The following is a 21,436-nucleotide window of genomic DNA, read 5'->3' as shown; positions in this document are numbered from 1 at the left end:
TTCATCTAATTATGGTAGCTCAGCAACAATACCAATAATTCCCAACTCTCATTACAGGCTTTTATGTTGTGTTTTTCATATGTAGCCCTTCTGCCAGTTTATTTTAAGGCCTTAATGCAGTCAATTTAGAAATAGCATTTGTAATATTTAAGGAGATTGTTCCCATGTGATAAATATTCAAAATGAAATACAGACTTTTATTATAGAGAAATAATGATGCACATATCAGGATGATGAACCAATTTAGCCAATGTAATACATACAGAGAAAAGTGGTATTCTGTCTTATCAAAGCAAATAACTAAGAGAAATTACACATTCAAGTAGTTTTTTTCTTTTTCTATAATTTTAGGAGATTTTGAACTTGCTCATTTGTGTTGTTCTTGCAAAAATAAGGCCTCAATCCTGCTGTTATTCCCCACTAGAACAGATCCAGTGAATTCAACATGATATGTCATACTGCCCAAGTTTATTGTATACTTATTGGCAAATATTTATCCAGGGCTTAAATCCAAAAATTTCAGAGCTGTATGTATCAATACAGTGTAAAATACAGCAAACACACAAGTAGAGAGAACACAACACATAAATTCCCTTTGAAATCCAAGAAATTTGCAAACATCATCCAATCCCTCTGTAATGCCAAAAAATATCATCATGATGTAATGGTAGAAAATGTTACCATTTCCACTATCTTGGCAGCCACCTCTCCACAAAAATCAACATTAACACCGAAATGCAACACTGTCTGAGCTCTGTGAGTTTTTTAACATTTTTAATGAAGCAGAGAATGTTTGAGGATTGGGACATTTGCAGAGATATCAAGATGCTTGTTTATAAAGCTATTATCCTCTCAACCATGTTATACGCCTGCAAACTGTGGACCATGTACAGATGTCGCACTAAACTTTTGGAATGATTCCATCAGCGTTGCCTCCAAAAAATCCTTCAAATCTCTTGGGAAGGCAGATAGACAAATGTCAGCGTTCTGGAAAAACAAAGCCCATTAGCATTGAAGCAATTATTCTTCACCATCAACTTCACTGGGCTGGCCACATTATCCGAATGCTTGATCACCATCCCCTAAAACATTTACTCTACTCTGAACTCAAGAACAGAAAATAGAATGTTGCTGGACAGCAAAAGAGAGTTAAAGATGGGGTTAAAGCCAACCTTTAAAACTGTGGCATAGACACCACAAATTGGGAAGCCCTGGCCCTCGATCATTCTAATTGGAGGTCAGTTGTGACCAAAACAAAATTAAATTGTGTTACATATACACCTTATACCTATAGCATTAAGTTAATTTTAGACAATATTTATAATACTTGGGTCAAAGTTTATATACATTGAATTATTGGGAAGAAAAAGTATTTCTATCTTAGCCACCCATGTGGACAATTTTGGATTTCGAAGTATGTTGGGTTGTTGCAGTGGCTAAACAGAGTGCAAATCAGGAATTGTATAAGATGGAACATGGCAATTGAAGTGGAATAATAACACTATAACTCTATAATAAACCCCAGGAAAGAGACTTGTCAATGCTGATGAAGAAGTTATGTTTGGCATCACATTTTTTCAGTCCACATTGACCCCTACAGTGACCTTGTTAGCACCACCCACATTGTGGGCACACATTTTCCCCTGACTAACGTATATCCGCACTGAAGTGATTTGACATGGTGGGTTGGCCACACCCCTAAAGTTTAGATTTTCTGTAAAACCTCAGAAGAAAAGGCAGGGTGTTTAAACCCCAAAGAAACACCATTGCAAATAGTAATGGATGTCATATATTGGAATCAGAGCACCTACAAGGAACATATCTTTTTTAGTCCCTATGCTTGCCTCAGTTCCCCTCACTAACATCTTAGCGGGGATAGTCTCATATTCTCAACACCTTGACTTTACATTTCTGTCCACCTATTTTGGACACACACAGACTGGATTTAAATGGCATATAATGTAGCTTGGAGTGCATTATTGTCTGTGTGGATCCAACCTTATGACCTCATCAGACAGGATGAATTAAGAGTCCTTGGATGCTTTCCCCCCATCTAGAGGATGGAGCCTCATGCTGGATAGCACACAATATTGTGTGAGTTCCATCACAGACATTACCCCCCCCCCCCCAGGTGAAAGCATTGTCGAGGGCTTTCCTCCCGACACAGGAGGCTCTCTCTGAGAGGCAGACCTCTTTGTGAAGGTGACACTTTCTCCATGTGATAGAGAAAATGTCACCAAGAGGGAGCTGCATATGGGGTGACAGATTCTTCCAGGTGACCCTCTCTTTTGTTGTGAAGGCCAGGTGAAGCAGGCTGCTTTACCTGACCATTCTGATGAGGCCCATAGAAGCAGTTTAGAATATTCTAAGGCTTATGAGCTCTTAAGTGTTCAATTTCTTCTTGGGATCAGAAAAGAACCAATGAAAAACATAGCAAATGCTTTAGAACATTATTCAGCAGTTTACCCCTTTATTTCATAGATTTGGTCAGAGCACACTCTTGCCTTCTACTTCTGCTTTTGTATACTCTTTTATTACAGAAGATGTGCTGGTACGGCTGTACCAGGAGCTCCAACTTTATTTTCTTTCTGTTATCTGTTTGCAGTCATAGGGCAGGCCTCCTGTCCATCATAATTAAGCTTTGGTTCCGCCCCTTGTTCAGGGCTCTGGGAGGGAAAGGAGCCATTTTTGGGGCAGTCTCTCATAAGGAAGCTAAGCTATAGGACGTAGACCAGCTCGTCCCGTAGAAAAGCTTCTTTTCCCAAGAGCATCCAGGGGAACAGAGCATCCAGGGGAACAGAGCATCCGGGGAAACAGAAACAGAAATTCCAGGGAAAAGGTCCCAAGACTCTGACTGAGAGCTCACAGCCTCTCAGCCTCACAGCAATCAGAGGGAAAACAGCCCTGAAGTTTTCAAAGAATTCTCTGAGGGAGGACAGCACTACAGATCCACGGAACTTCATCTGAAATATCTACAAGCCTTGGCTGGTAGGTCTACTCGATACCCAGATGCACTTGGAATCGGTAGTAGGACCCACACTGATGAGGCATAGATAGTAATCAGCCTGGGAGAGGTTAAAAAGGGTTTTTTCCTACAGAGAAAGTACAGTTAATCAAAGTCAGATACCAGTCCATTGAGGACTAGACTAAGAAAGCCTTGAAGTGTTGTTTGAACCATTGAAGATTTGTTGTTTGTTCCATAATAAAGACTTTGTTGTATCATTAAAGACTCTAAAGACCATCACTTCAGAAAAATCCCCGAGAACCTCTCTTTTGAAGCGCCCCTGGCTTCCCGCTGGGCTTAAAGTATATGTCCTATAGAAAAGTACAGCTGTTACAGGCCCAACGCACGACAGAACAGAAGAAGAGAAGATTGTAACAACGTTAATCACATAAATAAATGTCAATGTCAAATTACAACCATGAGTTGTTATCCTTTTATTTATTTATGAGACTTCGTTGCTCCTGGAATAGACGGATAGGAATTTGCAGTCGGCTTGTCTCTGCTGGTCTTGGGGAATGGTGCTGTGTTCTGTAAGCAGTGAGTCACCTCAGTCCCTTCCTCCATTGTTGTCTTTTGCAGTCTACTTCCAGAAGGTGAGGGAATTGAAGCAGTTTAGGCCATGTAAACAGCTGGAGCAATTTACAGCATGGTTTTTTTGCCAGCTATTCACGATTGTATGAGATGATAAGGTTGCTTCAAAGAGAGGGAGTGTAAGGTTATCTGCACAAATATTTAATAGGTCTGTGAGTGTTGGTGTGCCTTGTAATCCTCACTATAAATTCAAATGTGCACTGTAGGAATTAATTTTCATTATATTCTTAAAGTAACACAGCCTCAACACAATCCTGCATTTATATGCAAGCTTTGAAAACCACACAAAAGCTTACTAATTAGCACACTTTGGGGTTATTCGTTAGGCTTTACTGGATTGATTAGCCTTACCTGTACTGTTTTCATTCACCAGGGTTGGACGTAAAGTTTAATGCCATTGTGAATAAACATGTTTAGGTAAAGTAAATCTGTTATTATGCTAAGGAAGAAGAAGGCAATCAAACTTCTATGAGCAGCTTTAACCACTTCTCCTTTTACACAAGAAGTTCATAGTAGTGTTTACATTAGTTAACCATTTTTTGTAATGACAACAACAAACATTCATAAAACCACATACATTTTCCAAGACAAACTGTGCTGTTTCTTAAACTGTGGGCCCTGACCCCAGATGGGGTCCCCTTAGCTCAATGTTGGGGCCATGAAAAATCTGGCAAGAGTAAAAGGTTTCTGAATGCCACCTAGACATTTACATAAATATGTTAGTAATAACATTTAGTGTTTACAGTGGACTCTACAGAAGATGTTTCAGCTGTACTTCATAAAAAGGAAAATCAGCCTATTTAGCAAATCTTGCAGATGCTGACTTCTTATGAGTAAATACTTGATTTTTATACATATTTTATATACCTATATACTGAGGGCTACATAATCTTTCTCCAAGTAGAAAAGAAACCCTACTATAGAGCTTTAAATTAATACAGCCTCTTTTTACGACAGTCACAATGTAAGAAAACCATCTGTTTTCTGAAATGTCATTCTCTCAATTTACCACTCAATTTACCAATTTTCTTTTCCATTCACAGACAGAGACAAAAGCAATGGATATATGTGAACACCTAGGTTTGTTTTGCTTGGAGATGTAATTTAGCAACATGTTTAAACATATGCCTAATTTGAGATCTTCAGAAGGTTAATTCTGTTGATTAATGATGTATTTAAACTCGTACAAATGGTTGAGTTTTTGTTGAGCTGCTTTCTGGTAGAATGACAGTGAAAGGAATTATAACATGATATAGAAATGTATACACTATGCATGAGGTCTTAGACTTGGTTATGGCCATGAAACTGGTTCTGTTGTATGTATGGGTGGAATAAAATTTGTCTAACATAGAAAATACGTTGTATGCAGGCATGTAGCCTGGGGGGGGGGGGCTTGGGGGCTTCAGCCCCCCCCCCCCGAAATTCTCATGGTGGTCCGTGAGAAGGCCTTATTGGTGCATTATTTAAACTGTTACGTTTATTCATATCATGATCTCATCACCATACTCAATATATCCCATAAACATGGGGGTATTGGGGTAACGATACAAAAGGTTTGCTAGGGTAGACCCTCTTTCGCTCAGACTCAGCCCTCTCCGAATCAAACTCAGCCCCCCCCCCCGAATCAAACTCAGCCCCCCCCCCCCCCCGCCCGAATCAAAATCCTGGATACGGGTCTGGTTGTATGGTTGACAAAAAAACTCAGCTATTAAAATGGATCAGCATTTTAACAGCTGAACAGAGAAAAGGAATTAAAATGCTGCAATTAAAAAAATGAGTGGATGGATAAAGCATGTAGAACTGAAAATTTACAAACTAGTTAAAACCTGGAATCGTTGACTGCTCAGAACTGGCCACACCAAGACAAAGTGTGTAAGCCAAAGTGTGGGAAGCTAAATGGGCTCTTGTCATGCCTTCTAAAATGTACAGTGTGTCCAAAATGCAAAAGAACTTACAAACTAGGAAAAGACACAGCAATTTGCTTTTGACTAAACCTATTGGAAGGAGGGTTCTGCTGATGCCTCCAGTTTGAGTTCATTAATTGCAATCTACTTTAGCACTTTGAATTCACTGGGTTGCTGTGAATTTTCTGGGCTGTATGGCCATGTTCCAGAAGCATTCTGTCCTGATGTTTCACCCACATCTATGGCAGGCATCCCCAGAGGTTGTGAGGTCTGTTGGAAACTAGGCAACTGGAGTTTATGTATCTGTGGAATGTCCAGGATGGGAGAAAGAACTTTTGTCTGTTTGAGGCAAGTGTGAATGTTGCAATTGGCGAGCTTGATTAGCATTGAATGGTCTTGCAGCTTCAAAGCCTGGCTGCTTCGTGCCTGGAGGAATCCTTTCTTGGGAGATGTTAGCTGACCTTGGTTGTTTCCTGTATGAAATTCCCTTGTTTTCTGAGTTTTGTTCCTAATTTACCGTCCTTATTTTAGGGTTTTTAAAATATTGATAGCCAAATTTTGTTCATTTTCATGGTTCTCTTTGAATTCAGTTTGCAGCATTTGAAATTAGCTGAGTGGAAAGGGGTAAATAGTGTTGTTGAACCACAATACCCCCCCCCCGAAAGATTTGTAGTTTGCAAAGGACTTTATAACAAATATATTATTATTATTATTATTATTATTATTATTATTATTTTCCAAGACTTTTACAAACTTTTGCTGTTTTGAAGCATAGGATGTTGGGAGTGGACTGGCGGCAACTTCTTTCCCAAAAAGAATGTATCGTTTCAACTCTTTAATAAAATGTATTTTTATTCTAACTTTCTGCCTACTTAAAGATACACTATAAGTATCTTTACTTATAGTGTATCTATTCCTTTTTGTATAAAATAAAGGTTACTTACAAAACGCAGCAAGGCACAGCCCAGGGATCATCACTTTTTGTTATCCTGCTGAGGCATTTCCTGGGGAGGAAGGGTTGGGCAATTCCCTCTAGATTAGTGCTTCTCAACCTGGGGTCCCCAGATGTTTTTGGCCTACAACTCCCAGAAATCCCAGCCAGTTTACCAGCTGTTAGGATTTCTGGGAGTTGAAGGCCAAAAACATCTGGGGACTCCAGGTTGGGAAGCACTGCTCTAGATGTTCATCATATCCAATTGTGTGTGTATAAATGCAGAGATGGGCAGCTTCCCATTTCAGACAAGATAAGACAGAAAATATTTGTTTAGGTAAATGGTCATCTTGGGTTGAGAGATTGTTGACTATAGTAACAGAGACTCAAAATATGTACATTTGTTTAACCTTTTTATTTGAAACCCAACCCTTGATTGTCGAAATCTTTTGTCTCAGGAACCTCACACCTTTATAGATACGGAACTGGACTGTTGAACTGACAAAAAAGCTCATTATTATTTGGCTTTGTGTTCACAAAGGATGCCCCCCCCCCCCTCAGGGGACATCCTACCAGTTGATTGATTCCCCAACTGGCAAATTCCAGACCATCTTTTTCTTGCAAAAGAGAAACCCTGCCAGGAGATGGCAATGTCAGTGGTGCCTCCAGCCAAGTAGGGTGCAGATCCAAACTGGTCCCTCTCCCAGCCCATCAGGAAGAGGAGCTGGAAGTTTGAATGCAGCATAAGAAGCCTTGTCTTTCTCTATATGTTTTGTTTTTGAAGCATCCACTTGTACTTACATCTCTTTTGGCCAGATTGGATAAGCCTCTGTGGCTTGTCTGCAATCTGGTGTTTCTCTATCCTGGCCCATTTGGCTTAGCTTGTGCTTGCCGGGCATGGATCTTCTTTATCCACGGTCCTAGTTATCAATGAAAATAGGAATAGGACAAAACTGGTGCATTTTAAAAACAGCTGAATGCAATGACAGAGGTTTAATCAAGACTGTCCCAGCCAAACTTTGACAATTATTAGAGAACATGTGGTTGTACATAGAGAACAGGGTGAAAAATGAGAGAGAAAGAAACTGCATTATATATGAATAGTGTAGACTCATATAATACAGCTTTGAACTGTATTATATGGCAGTGTAGATGCGCCTGGTATATTATTAAAACATCTGAAAAAGTGGGATTGTTAAGGTTAATCCATCTGCCCCTGCCAAAATTGGACAGCTGGAGGACATGTCTTCTGATGACCACATGCCATGGAACATTTCATTCATATGTCTGGCAAACTGTGGCTTCCTTGATTTGTGAACCCATGGAAAGCTCTCCCACCTGTTGCGGTTTTTACTCAACTGTGAAACTGTTAGCTCTGTCAGAATTCATCTGGAGCATGAATATCTTGGATCCCACATACTCTCCTAAGCCAGTTGACTGACGCATGTATTGTGGAGGAACAAGGGTAGGATGCTTACTTACACATTCTGTGTTTTTTCAATATGAAGAAAACAAAACAACTTACAACTAGATTGGACTGAACCACTGCAGGTTGAACCTATAACAAGAGGAATGTTCAGTGAGGTTATGAGTGAATAAATATAGGATATTGAGAACTTGGAACTTCTAGTCCTGCAGAAAATCTCCTCAATGCACATTGCTGTCTGGCATTCTCGAGTTTCAAATCACAGTCTTTTATGAATATCTGATCTTTCAAAGTAATATTAACAACAACTGTTATTTTTGTTGTTGTTGCTATTGTTCTGTTTGTCAGTAGGCTGCCCGGGTCATTTTTCCATGCCCTGGGATGGCTTTTATCCATAAAATGAAATGGAGATGATCCCAATAGCAAACCACTTTGACAGATTAAGAAGTGCTAAAGATTTGGGGTGACAGAAAGCCTGTACAAACAACCAGACTTTCATTAGTTTCTTGCCAAAGTTATATTGGGGGAGGGGTGTAAAAGCATTGCAGAGGAAGCCAAAAGCTTCATCTTTTCAATTTATGTTAAAAATAAAGATAAAAGGACAAGCTTCCTGATATAAGTCAGGAGTTATGATTCCGAATGGTAGAGAGTATCATTACATAAGCTGTTTTCTTCATATATATTTTTATCTTGCCAGCTGAAGTTGCCTTTTGGGCCTATGGGTGATAGTGTAGGAGTTGCTTGTGGCTCAATATGCATCTCTGGAGACAGCAGATATAATCAAAAGATTTTCTACAGAAAATCTTTTAGAAGGACATTGTGTGGAATTGCATTACTAAAGAGCTATAGTTTGCAAAATCATCTGAGCTGAAAAGTAGGCTCCTATTACTTAGTTAGCTGCCGGTTCTGTTTTCTGCAAATAAAAGTAGCTTTTGTTTTTGTTGTTGTGTACATAAGAGAGAATGAAAGACTGATTAAATATCTATTTCTGCTGTAAGCTACAGAACTAGCTAGAAGTTGCATTTCAACCACATTTTTAAAGGCTTGGTGAAAAGCAGTTATATTATTACCATTTTTCACTCCTGGTCAATTAATGGGCAAACATAAAAAAACAAAATCATTACCATCTCAATGTTAGTGTGAGATTATTTCCCCGCCCTTACATTACCACAAGGCTTCCATGCTCTTGCAAACACAAACACACTGGCACACATTAGCACAGTTGTGATAGGGCTCCTCTCATTCCCATAAGTAAAACTGATGTGGAGCTTATTTTGTATACTTTAAAGGCATTTCTCATTTGTGGTCATCCTAAGGGGACCTCTAACATAGGTTTTCCTGGGAAGATTTGTTCAAAAAGACTTTCTAAGGCTAGCAGAGTGTGACTTGTTCAAGGTAACCCAGTAAGTTTTCATGGTTATGCAGAAATTTGAACCTTGGCCATTCAGAGTCCTAGTCTGGCATTTAAACCACTGGAGCACACTGGCTCACTGTTTTGGAGTCGGTGGGCCTTATGTGATCCAGATAGTGAAAGGATCATTAGGGTATGTTTAAATCAGTAATGAACTTTTCACTTATCATTTTTCATCTCCATAACTGTAATGATGAATGTATTTATTTTACAGTTTATACCTGGCCATAAACTTATAAGGAATTTTCAGAAAATACTAAAACATAGTAGTAAAATATGTAATAGCAGTAAATAAAACTTATTCAACATTCATCAGCCTGAACTAAACAATGAATTAATAATTACGAAAAATAATAACAAAGCCTTGAGCCGCAAAAAATATAAATAAAAATAGCATCCATAAATACTGACTGAATTGGGGGTAGGGGAGGAAGGTTGTTTACATTTCTAAATTTGACTAACTCACCTACCACATTTTGGATGTCATTATCATAATATGGGAACATGTATAAGTAGATAAAAGGTGTGTGGTAGAGATATACATAGTATAAGTTGTAACAGAATGATAAGAAATATGCTTAAAGATGTATTTGATTATTTTTACTGTTAGATTGTATATAATATGGTAAATTCTTATATCTAAGATGTTGTAAAAAGAGGGAAGAATGTATGCTTATACATGTTGTTTGATAAATGTATAATAAAAAATTTAAAATGGCAAAAAAAATGAACACATTATCATAATATGGGTGTTACCAATGAGAAATCTCTGCTGCTTGCTTCCAGAACTTGACCCTATAGTTAGCTAAGAATCTCTACTATAATAATACAAGTCTTAACAAGCTATATGAGGAATTTGAGGAATTTGAAACCGTTTCAGTTGGATCTTCCAGGTTGAGTACATTTATTACATTGTAAAGTTACATTGTAAAATACATTGTAAGGTACACTTATTGTAAGTGGCTCAGTTTCAGTCCAAAGCTAAAGAACTTGAAAAACTACAGCTCTCATGATTCCATGGCATTGAGCTATGCTGATGTCATCATTTTGGGGCTAACAGCACTAAAAGCAATACAATATATAATTTAGAACCTTAAAAATACCATCCATGTAGTTCTAAATAAAAAAGGACAGCTACACTCATAAGAGAAATGTATCTATGCAGATGTCTCTAACAAAATTCTCATGCATTAGGCAATAGGAGGATGTCCTTTGATATTTTATACCTTTTACATGTCATTTTTCTTACTTCCTAGAAGAAAAGAAGGTGAGAAATTTAGTAAAAGTCAGTGGAAGGAATGAGATCCATGTTTACTTTTTACTCTTCTACACTCTTCCCTATCTTTTTTATTTTTTGCTGATTTTTCTTGCCGACTACTATCAGTAATGTTCCAAGTATTTGCAACTGGTGCAAAATGCTGCCATACCCTCCACTATTTTCCCCTTTCCAAATGACTCCATCTTCATTGGATTCTGATTGATGCTGCCTCTAAGGATATTTTGTCTTCCTGCTGTTCCTCTGAGATTGAATTTCAAGGGACACCAATGTCTGTCAGCAACATTGAAATCATCGGGGAGGTTTAAAAGAAGCAAACTTCCCTCATCTGTCTCTCAGAACAGGCTATATCTCCTAAGTAACCAAAATGATTTCATTATAAAATGAAAGCACATCAGAATTTCTCCTCTCTAAAGACTTGGGAGAAGAAGAAATTGCTACTTCTAGTTTCCAAGAGAGTGCATGTTCAAAAAAAATTATGCCACAGTTTATACTGATCTAAAGTATAAACAAGAACTCAATTAATGAGGTCATTGTGACTTGCTTTATAGAAATCAGTTTATCTGGACGTAAGGGGGAGGAACAGGTTTTAAAATAAATTCAATTCCTGTTAGTTAAAATGTGTATTTTATAATTATATTTTGCTTTATATTATCTCTGGAAACAATGTTTGCAGAATGGCAAAATGTGTTATGTTATGTCAGGGTCTTGGAAGTTCTTGTAATAAATTACGGTGAAGGACTTGACCTGTGTTATGTCAAGTCACAGTGAAGTGTTGAATCTGAATAACTTCACTTATTATCCATGACCTGTCACTCTGTCTACTCTAGCAGCTCTTGCATTTCAAAAACATGTTTGTTTTTTAAATTGGGTAGCTACTGCACAGAAACCTAAGGCATACATACATACTTATTTTATCTTGCCTGTTGGCTGAGGGAAGATAGCTACTCATTCACTGTTCTTCAAAAGCTCTTATTAGGAGCTATTTTTTCACTTCGATTACCTTTGATGCTATATCCTATATATGCCCTCTTGAGCTCCTTCAAAGAGGCTATGAATATCTTTTAAAGGCAAATGAGAGTGATTACTTCAATGTTTTGGTGAAGTCTCAGGAAAGAATACACAGAATTATTTGAAAACTAAAATATCTGTAATAGACATGGGAAACCTCCAGCTTGTTGACTTTTCCCAAGCCCCTCTGTCTCTTGGATCTACAAATCTTTTTTTTCTTGAATCAGCTGTTAATTGGAGAGAATAAATGTTGGGGCCTGAGGATCAGGAGGCAAGGTTTCTATCTAATTCTCCAGAATTTTCCTGGGCTTCGGCATAGACTGCTGTTTTTAAAGAATAAATGTTTGATGTATGTAGAACACAACCATAGCTTGATTCATTTATTTTAAACATTTTACAAAAACCTTTTAATACAATTTCCTGGGCAATTTATAAACATTATTAAGGGCAGAGACCAAAGGTATTTTATTTATTTATTTATTTATTTCTACCCCACTTTTCTCCCAGAGTGAAACTCAAAGTGGGACACAGCACATAAAATCAGAAAATAGATACAAAGAACAGCATTTCACAATAACTATAAATTGCAAGTGGTTTCACAGGACTCAGCATTGTGGAAATATCAGTGGGAGCGTTGTTGACATTTGTGACACTTTTTTTCTAGAATGACTTTTTGAGGGTTTCTACTTGTTTATGAAAAGCTTTGTGAAATATCCTGGAAAATTAGATTGAAAACTTTTTAAATGTAGTTAATTTCTGGGCAAATTAAAGTTGTGTTTTTTAATATTTGTTTGATTCCTTCTTTTTCAGAAGCACCACTGAAAGCAGAAGACAACCCAGAAGAGGCTTTCACCGACTCATCCCTCTTTGCTCACTGGGGCCAGGACCTCAGCCCTGAGAACAGACGTATTGCCCTGAAACAGTTCCAGTACTATGGCTACAATGCATACCTGAGTGATCGTCTTCCCCTGGATAGGCCATTGCCTGACTTTAGACCCAATGGGTAAGGATGGCCTTCCAGTAGGCTTAATCATTAGTTTCTGATGGCTTTGACATCAGTGGGTTGATGAAACTACTCTGGTGTTTTCTCCAAATTTTAAATCGTTTTCTTTGAAAATATGGACTAAACATTGGACCACACATATGACCCCTCCAACATGGAAGCCACCGATACCATGTTTTTAAAGGAAATATTTGGCTGTATGTATTTTGATTTTTGTAAGCTGACTTGAGTTTCAGGAGCAGTGGTGGCAGTAAAAGGAAAAACAGCAATGGAAATTACCTTGGCAGGATGATGTTCACAATCTTCCAACCTGTAATCTCAAATAATTGTCCATAATGGAAAGGGTGGGTGTTCATTTCATGATATGCATGAATTTGTGTTTTTATTCAAACTTTTATAAAAAGAATGAATAGGGAAAATACAGTACCAAAATTGAAACTTGTTGGATTCAGATAATGGGATATAGGCCAGCCCAAGTCTTTGTGGACTAGTTGTTCTTGAATCTGGGAATTGCTTCACTTACCTTTTTTGGTTGGGACTGCATTTCCCTCTGAAAGAACAGGTGTGTAGTTAAGGAGTACTCCTAGGTCTACCTCTGTCACTGGAAATCTCAATATCTTGGAATATTTCTTAATCATCTCTGCCATTGGAGGTTTGGAATGTTTAGCACCCATTTCACCTGATCCAACAGCTCTGGCCTTACTTGGCCAAAATAACCTAGCTATGGTAATCCATGTGCTGATAACTTACTTATTAGACTATTGCAATGTACTTTACATTAGACTTCTCTTGAAGATATGGCAGCTACACCTAACACAAATGGCTTTATCCAGATTGACTCAGATATTGCATAGAAACAGATGTCAAAGGAGTTGGCCTGGCTGACATTACGTTTCCACTCTGAATTCAGGTGGTGATGACATTAAAATCCCTAAATAGATTGGAAATGCAGTACGTGAACAAATATCTCTCTGGATGGATAGATAGGCAGATAGATAGGTACAAGCCTGAGGTTTGATCTGTTCCATTGTTCTGGGCAATGCACGATAGGAAGATGTGGAAGAGGGCCGGCTTTGATATGGTACCCCAAGTCACAAGTTCCCCATAGAGCCTTGACTGGTGTTGACTCAAGTAAAATTCTATTGCCATGTAAAAATATGTTTTACTAAATCTTTTGGAAGTAATAGATTTTATACAAATCCCTACATGGCTGTGATTTTAATTTTTAAGGATTTTAAACAATTTTAGGTTGCCTTTTAAAACTTGTTGATATTTATAATATTTTAGTTTGTTTTCATTATCTTTCACTATTTTAAATTCTTTTAAACTATGCAGGTTGATTGCATTGTTACAGTCTTTTGATAAATTGGAGCAAGATATTTATTTTTTTAATTTAATGAATAATATAAAAATAAAGAAATGAACAATGCTTTCATAAACCACTGCTGCACAAAAGTGGAAATTGTGAGCAACATTCAAAGCGGAAAGTATGACTGTGGAAATTATGACAGCCATAATTCAATAGTGGGTAAAATGTATTAAGCATGTAGTGTGAATTATCTCTGTCTAGCTTGGTACAAAAGGTAATGCATTTACTTTATGGGCCAATCTTTTTGAGAAACATTTCTTGTTTTTGACAAAAAATATAATTTGTGCATAGTACTTATAGTTTTGTGTGCCTGAGTCAGCTCTGTCTAGAAGTAAAGCTACAAGGTAACTACAAGTGTCAATCCCTGAAAAGGGGGCTTTCACACCAAGTGCTTTTATATTTATTTTTGTGTCATTGTACTCCACCTTTGCCAGTAGCTGGCATAAACATACAATTCCCGCATTCCCAAGAAGGATATTTATGATTATTATTTCTGTGCTGTAGGCTTTCCGTAGCCTTGGCCCTTGGCTCCCCTTCTCTCCTTTGGAAAAAACAGGTTTAATGCTTATTGCAATATCCCTCTTCCACACGCTGCCGTAGGACCTCACATTCTTCAGTCTCCTCATACCCTTTAGTTACAGCTGTATCTCTTATACTTCAGCCAGCTGTCCTCCCAGCATCTTTTGGTGCCCAGCAATTGTCTGCAAACTGCATGATCAGCCAAATTCTTTCCAGCTAATGCTGAAATTCTGTGAGGTCTTCATAGAAGCTAGAAGGTGAGGCAGTACTGGTGATGGGATATGCCTTCTGGCACCCCACTGCAATGTGTATTAGAAATGTTGCAACTGAAACTATTCTTTGACAGTGGTAGCAGTTTTCTTCTCTGCAAATATTTATGTTAGGCATTTTCCAAAATTAATGTTCTTTCGTTGATGTCTGTCGCTAACTCAGGCTTCTTAGAGTTGATTTTTTCAGATATTTCTTCGAAGGTTCCTGAAATTCATATCCAGAAAGGCCTTTTGGGTTTTTATTTTTAAATACTGAAATATCTCTATTATTATTATTATTATTATTATTATTATTATTATTATTATTATTATTTATACCCCACTTTATTTCACCTGAGGGGGACTCAAAGAAGGGGACTCCAAGATAATAATGAAACTCTTTATTTGCGATGTCACTTATCCGCTCCTGGGTGGTGGGGATGATTTTCTCTAGGAATTTGCTAGATGGTATAGTTTCCCTGAAAATTACCATATAGTTGGAAGACCTAGCCAACTGGGATTTGCCAGGGAAGCCAAAACTTTGTTCACTGCCCCCACCACATCTCATTTTACAACCCCATTTGAAAGTTTCTTGCTACAGCACTCTTTCACTCACTCTTTCTCTCATGAGCACATGCACATACACACACACCCCTCTGGAAATTTAAGAGGAAAAGTCAGTCTTTTAGTTAAATCATTTATTTCATCAACTCTTTGCCTCTATATTGCAGTTTTACATCCGATAAGTGTGTTCTATCCCAATCAGGAAGTTCCCCTCCAACCACAACAAAGAAAAAAGTAATTTTAAAAGGCAACACTGTGTTCATTTATATTTTGGTTGCCTGTGTGCATGTATGCATGCATGTGAGTGTACTGAACTAGGAAAAATGAAAGTGATAATTTCTTGAGAAAGGTAGTGCATGGGCAATCCCAAATACTATGTGCAAGTAAGTTTTTTCATATAGGTAAATGTTGTAACCCCATAATAGCTACTAAGCTGTGCAAGAAAAGTGAGCATTCCCAATTGGATAAGATTTTTAGAAGCCACGTTTTGGTCGCCTTGTGCAATAAAGCCCATAGATACAAAATAAAATGTTTTAGTCAATGTCTTCATTGTTACAGTGACTGGTTTAATTAATATCCCATTAATTCATCACACTTTAAAAAAGAACACCCTGAAAAAGTGATCAGCATAACATTTAGTTGACTACAACTACTATTGCATGGATGAGAACTTCAAGGGTTGAAAGCAGCTGAACTTTTTTAACAGCCATACTTTTTTAGTGGATGACAAGTTGAACAAGAGCCAACGGTGTGATGCAGCAGGGGTTTAGGACTGCATGAAAGGGAGTACAGTGTCTAGATTGAGTGATGCCTCTCTATTCTGCTTTGGTCAGACCACATCTGGAATACTATGTTCATTTCTGGGCATCACATTTAAAAGATATATTGACAAGATAGAATGTGTCCAGAGGAGGGCAACTGAAATGATCAAAGGTCTGGAGACCATGAATCCCTGTGAAGAGTGTCTTAAAGAGCTAGGTATGTTTAGTCTCCAGAAGAGAAAGTTGAGAGAAGACACGATAGCCATGTATGAATATGTGAAAGGATGTCATAAGGAAGAGGGAGCAGGCGTGTTTTCTGCTGCCCTAAAAACTAGAACTCGGAACATATTTTCAAATTACAGGAAAGGAGATTCCACCTGAACATTAGGAATAACTTCCTGAGTGTAAGAGCTGTTCAGCAGTGGAACTTTCTGCCTTGGACTGTGGTGGAAGCGCCTTCCTTGGAGGTTTTTAAACAGAGGCTGGATGGCATCTGTTGAGGGTGCTTTGATTGTTCTTTCCCTACACGGAAGAGGTTGGACTAGATGGCCCATGCAGTCTCTTCCAACTATATTATTATATGATTCTATGGTGCATTGTATGTCAGGTTTCAAAGCACATGTTCAAAGCAAAGCACAGCAGTTAACGTGTATACAGTGTGTATAGCAGTCTGTATGCAAAAAACATCTTCTATTAAATCTTGTTTCTAGTTGGAATCTGTTTAACAGCATAATTATGAAAAACCTGTCCCCTCTTTTAAATTCTAAATTAATTTGGAGAAAAGCCTTCCTGAAGTAACAAGGCATTTCTACTTCAATGCAGGTCTGTCTGTTCTGTTTTTCCTTATGTGATGATGCTCCCAAAGGCATTCATGTTAATTTTTTATAGGTTTAACTATAAAAAATTTAAAGGAAAAGAGGGGAGAGAAGTATTTTGGCAATAGCAGAAGATATAGGCTGCTGTTAAATAACTAGCAGATGTTGTAAAAAAAAAACCCCAACAACTCATGTACCCTAGTAAAGGTAATCTAGCTAGTTTTCATGTATCTTCTCTTCTGACTAGAAGCCATGCATGGAGAAAGGTGCTCTCAAAACAATTTTCATGATTGAACTGAGATCACAAGTGCTCAGTGCTTCTTTACATTAAAGACTTTTTAGTGCTAAGATACATTAAATGTACAGGCAGTTCCCAAACTATGAACAAGATAGAATCTGTAGGTTTGTTCTTAATTTGTAGGTAAGTAAGGACAGGTACATTTTTGGATAGCATAGGGAAAGGTTAACACCCCTGTGGTTTTTTATTTTGCTGTCTGTACCCCTGTTTAGAAGATTTCACCTCCATTTCTCTCCCTGTGATAATTGGATTTTGAAAAAAAATGGCTTGTTTTAGAAACAAGGATTGGTGTGAAAGTTTTATCTGAGTCACCTTTGATAACTCTTTCAGGGGTGAATTTCTCTTTCTAGGGGTGGACTTCTATCACACCCTGTTCTTAACTATGAGTTGATTATAAGTCGGATGCTTGTAACTTGGGAACTGCCTGTATTAGAACATATCCCCAGCTATACTGCAAAATCTTGCCCTGGAACACATAAGTCATTCACACATTGAGAAAAGCAGCGGTGAAGTGATAAATTTCCAGGTCTATCTTAAAGTCCTGTACTAAAGTGGGTAAGTGGAAGGCAGGCAGAAGTTCCAAGGTAGTGGAGCTACAGCTGAGATTATATTGTCCCACATTTATCAGACCTGCCAATTTTACCATAGAACATATGAGCAGATCCTATACAAGATCCTGCATCAAGGTGATTGAGATCCTTAAAATAAGGTGATTCGTCCTGCTGCCCCATGATTTGCCTCACTGCCGTATGGATCCCCCTGCTATCTTCTGCATGAAGGACCTCCATGTGATAAAGTCCTCAGAAATCTATCATCCATAGACTCACCAAAAGTAAAAGTTGATTTGATGACAGTTTGAAACACCAATTGTGTGAATTCACACTAATATTTTACAGTGTTCAAGAACAACAATATGTTTGTGCCTTTCTTTTCCTCTGGGTTCCTCAGCCTTGATTACTAACTATTGGTGAACTGTTTACTGTCCTAACTCTACTATTCCTATCGGTTATCCTTCACAGTGCTTTACTCACTGAATAACGAATGTCATTCATTTTGGTAAGCCTGACAGTATCTTGAATAACAATATCAATCTATTTCTGTTTATGAAATGGGACATCAGCTTGGCTGTGCGTGCCACTTTACATTTTATAGCTCCATATGGGGAGCACATTGTGTAGAAAATTGCAGGTCAGCTGGTCTCCATCCTGAAGAAAATGTTGCTAAGCATAATGAGGGAAACTCAGAATCTGCATTGGACCAGATGCTCAATTATTCTCTCACTTCAACTGGATACAAACTTTTTGTTCCCTGGTCTGGTTCCCTGCAGTATGTCTGTGAAACAGAGATAACATTCTCTAGTAATGAAAAGATGGGGAAAATAGGTGAGGGGAATAGAGAAAAGAGGAAGATGTGTAGGGTAGATTCCCACGGAGGATGTATGAAATAAAAGAACCTCTAAACAGCAATATTTTCAGTTGGAAAAACTTGGCTGTCACAGATGTTTACCTTTGTGGTGGAAACAAAATGTGTTTGCATGTAAAAAGCTAGGCAATGAAAGCTAAAATAGTTTATCTGCTCCTTTAGGATTTGTAAGCATTTCCTTGGCTGTGGCCTGCCTCTATGCTCCAAAAATCCAGAACCTGTACCACAAGATAAAGACTTGACTCTTTATTAAGAGTCAGTTTTAATAAATATTGCAAATCACATTGGATTTGTTTTAGGACCTTTCATATTTGCTAAAATCCCAAATCTACCACCAGTAGTGCATATCGTAGATACCAGACCTACATCTGTATGCAGTAGTGACAGTGTTATTTAGCAGATATCTGTTCATTGCAGTTTAGAGTGACCAGGAGTACAGAGCTCTGTACCTTTAATAGTTGGGTAGAAGATGTTTACCAAGTGAGTTTCATAGCATAGTCAGAATTTAAATTTGAGTTTCCCAAATCCCAGTCCAATGTTTTGTGGCATAGCTCTCACACCTGAATAGAAGGACACTGCTGAAAGGGAAATGCTGACTTTGTTGTAATTACTTATTTGTTTTTCTTAAAGAAAAAAATTAACATTCCAGTTCTAAATTATCTTTATTCTTGTGTCTGTCTCTATCAAACATTGTGGAGGAATGTTTCTATAACTTGTTATTAATTATATTATTGATTATGTACAATCATATTCCTGTACAGTGGATCCATATTCAGTTACTGGAATAAGTGAAAAATTTCATATTGACAAAGCGTGTAACATGCCAAATACAGGGCGAAAATTTGGCTAGCAGTAGCAAATGAGTAACAAGGCTTTATCTATTATCCCACAAAGAAACTTTACCACAGTCTGAGCACTCTCGATAACTTATTTTGCAACATTTGTTTTCCTTCTAGCGATAATGGTGGTGGTGGTGGTGGTGGTGGTGATGATGATGATGAAGAAGAAGAAGAACTTTACTTTTACTCAGCCTTTCTCCCCATGGGGATTCAAGGTGGCTAACAATCACACAATTTGGTCACAATTTAAAACAAAGCAAATACAATTTTAAAAATCAATTAAATAATACATCCATTGCAGAAGAACAAGAAGCTGAATTCCTATTCCCAATTGTTATTTTGATAGGAGAAGACAAAAAGGAAATTTAGTTGATATCAATCAGGATCTCTTCAATTACAATATATGGATGCAAAAATGTATTCTTACTCTTTTGAACATAACATATAACATGTTCTTAGTTTTGAAGTATAGGGCCATGGTTCTTCTGAACTGACTTTCCACTACTTATGCAGTTTACTTTCTACGAATCTCTGTTTTAAATTGCCAGTACAGTTAATACTGCCTATAGTAGGCATGGGCAAACATCAGTCCTGAGGCTACATACACCTTGAGCCCTCCAGATTTCACAGACCACCCTCTGTTTTTAACCCTCCTGTGAGCGCTACATGTAATACATGGAAGCTGACACGCTAACTTGACTTTCCTTACCAGAAGTGAATGTGTACATGGATATGGAGATATACAAGAGTGATTCCTGTAATCATGCACCTTTTAGCCTCTACTTACAGTGTAAGTAATGTAGAATTCAGATGTTATGTTGATCTGAACAAGTGTAAATCTAGATGATGACGGGTCTATTAACATGAATACAATCAATTCTATGATTAATAATAATAATACTTTATTTATACCCCGCCACCATCTCCCCAAGGGGACTCGGGGCGGCTTATATGAGGCCACACCCATCATTACAATATACACAATATAACACAAAAACACAACAGAAAATAAAATAAAATAACGTAAAATACAAAACCAATGTATATAAGTAACACAAGAAGAAAAAGTCAAAACATTACAACATTTCATTATGACATTAAAAATTATCACCATGGGCAGGGCCAAATTCAAGGATTAAAATTTTAAAATACTGGGAGATGGGGCAATATAAAATATCAGGGAGGGGCACCGGGGATGAGGTAGGATTTAATTGCATAACAAGAGAATAATGTGCTTCTGGGGGCATTTTATGCAGAATTTGGTCAGAGATTATCATGTAATCAATCACTGAAGGCACATTGGAATAGCCAAGTTTCCAGGCTCTTCCTGAAGATTGCCAGAGTGGGGAATTGCCTAATATGTCTGGGGAGCAAAATCCAGAGCCGAGGGGCCACTACAGAGAAGTGTCCTAGACTTGTCCCAACAAAAAGGTTACAGAAATCATGGAACTGTAAAACTAGGGGAGAAAGCTGATACTGCTTAGGAATGTCTTCTTAAACTGGTCACATTTTCTCTACATAAGCAATTTTCAATCAATGCATGTCCAATCTTGTCTTTAAAACCCAAGGAGGAAAGCTGCATAGCTCTTCTTGATGTGATTTTTGTAGGCAATTTCTGTATCTACACACTAAACTTGCTTTCCCTCAAACTTACTATTTATACCCATCTTTCAATGGACAGTAGCAAATTATTCTCTCGCTACTTTATGGAATCCTTTTCATATTTCAATCTGCTATGATGTTTCCCAATAATATTCTCTCAAAGCCAAATGTTCAAATTCATTTGGTCTTTTTGTATATATCAGAGATATAACCTTTGTTCTCATCTCCTCTATAACTTGACCTTTACATCTGTTTGTGTCTTTTTAAAATGCATTACAAATGGGCCTAATAAAATTTAGTGGAAGGTTAAAGAGTGCTAAATAGAGAAGTACACTTATTCATGCATGCATTTTTATAATAATTCCCATGGCTGCGCATTTTTATCCTGTTACAAATATAAATAATAACACTATTTAGTTATTTTTAAACAATGCTTATGTAT

General features: G+C 37.6%; 1 protein-coding gene across 4 annotated transcripts in view; it reads left to right on the top strand.

Moving 5' to 3' along the window:
* GALNT18 (polypeptide N-acetylgalactosaminyltransferase 18) overlaps positions 1 to 21,436 on the top strand; it is a 339,264-nt gene that overhangs the window by 169,703 nt on the left and 148,125 nt on the right. For all 4 annotated transcript variants that reach the window (XM_060766933.2, XM_060766929.2, XM_060766922.2 and 1 more), the window contains exon 2: positions 12,365 to 12,557. In XM_060766933.2, coding sequence (XP_060622916.2) covers positions 12,365 to 12,557 — 193 coding nt within the window. The remainder of the gene's footprint in view (positions 1 to 12,364; positions 12,558 to 21,436) is intronic.

Source organism: Anolis sagrei, chromosome 1 (genome assembly GCF_037176765.1).
Source record: "Anolis sagrei isolate rAnoSag1 chromosome 1, rAnoSag1.mat, whole genome shotgun sequence".
Classification (NCBI taxonomy): Eukaryota; Metazoa; Chordata; class Lepidosauria; order Squamata; family Dactyloidae; genus Anolis; species Anolis sagrei.
The sequence above is the reverse complement of the archived record's forward strand: the minus strand, read 5'-3'. Positions and strand labels throughout refer to the sequence as shown.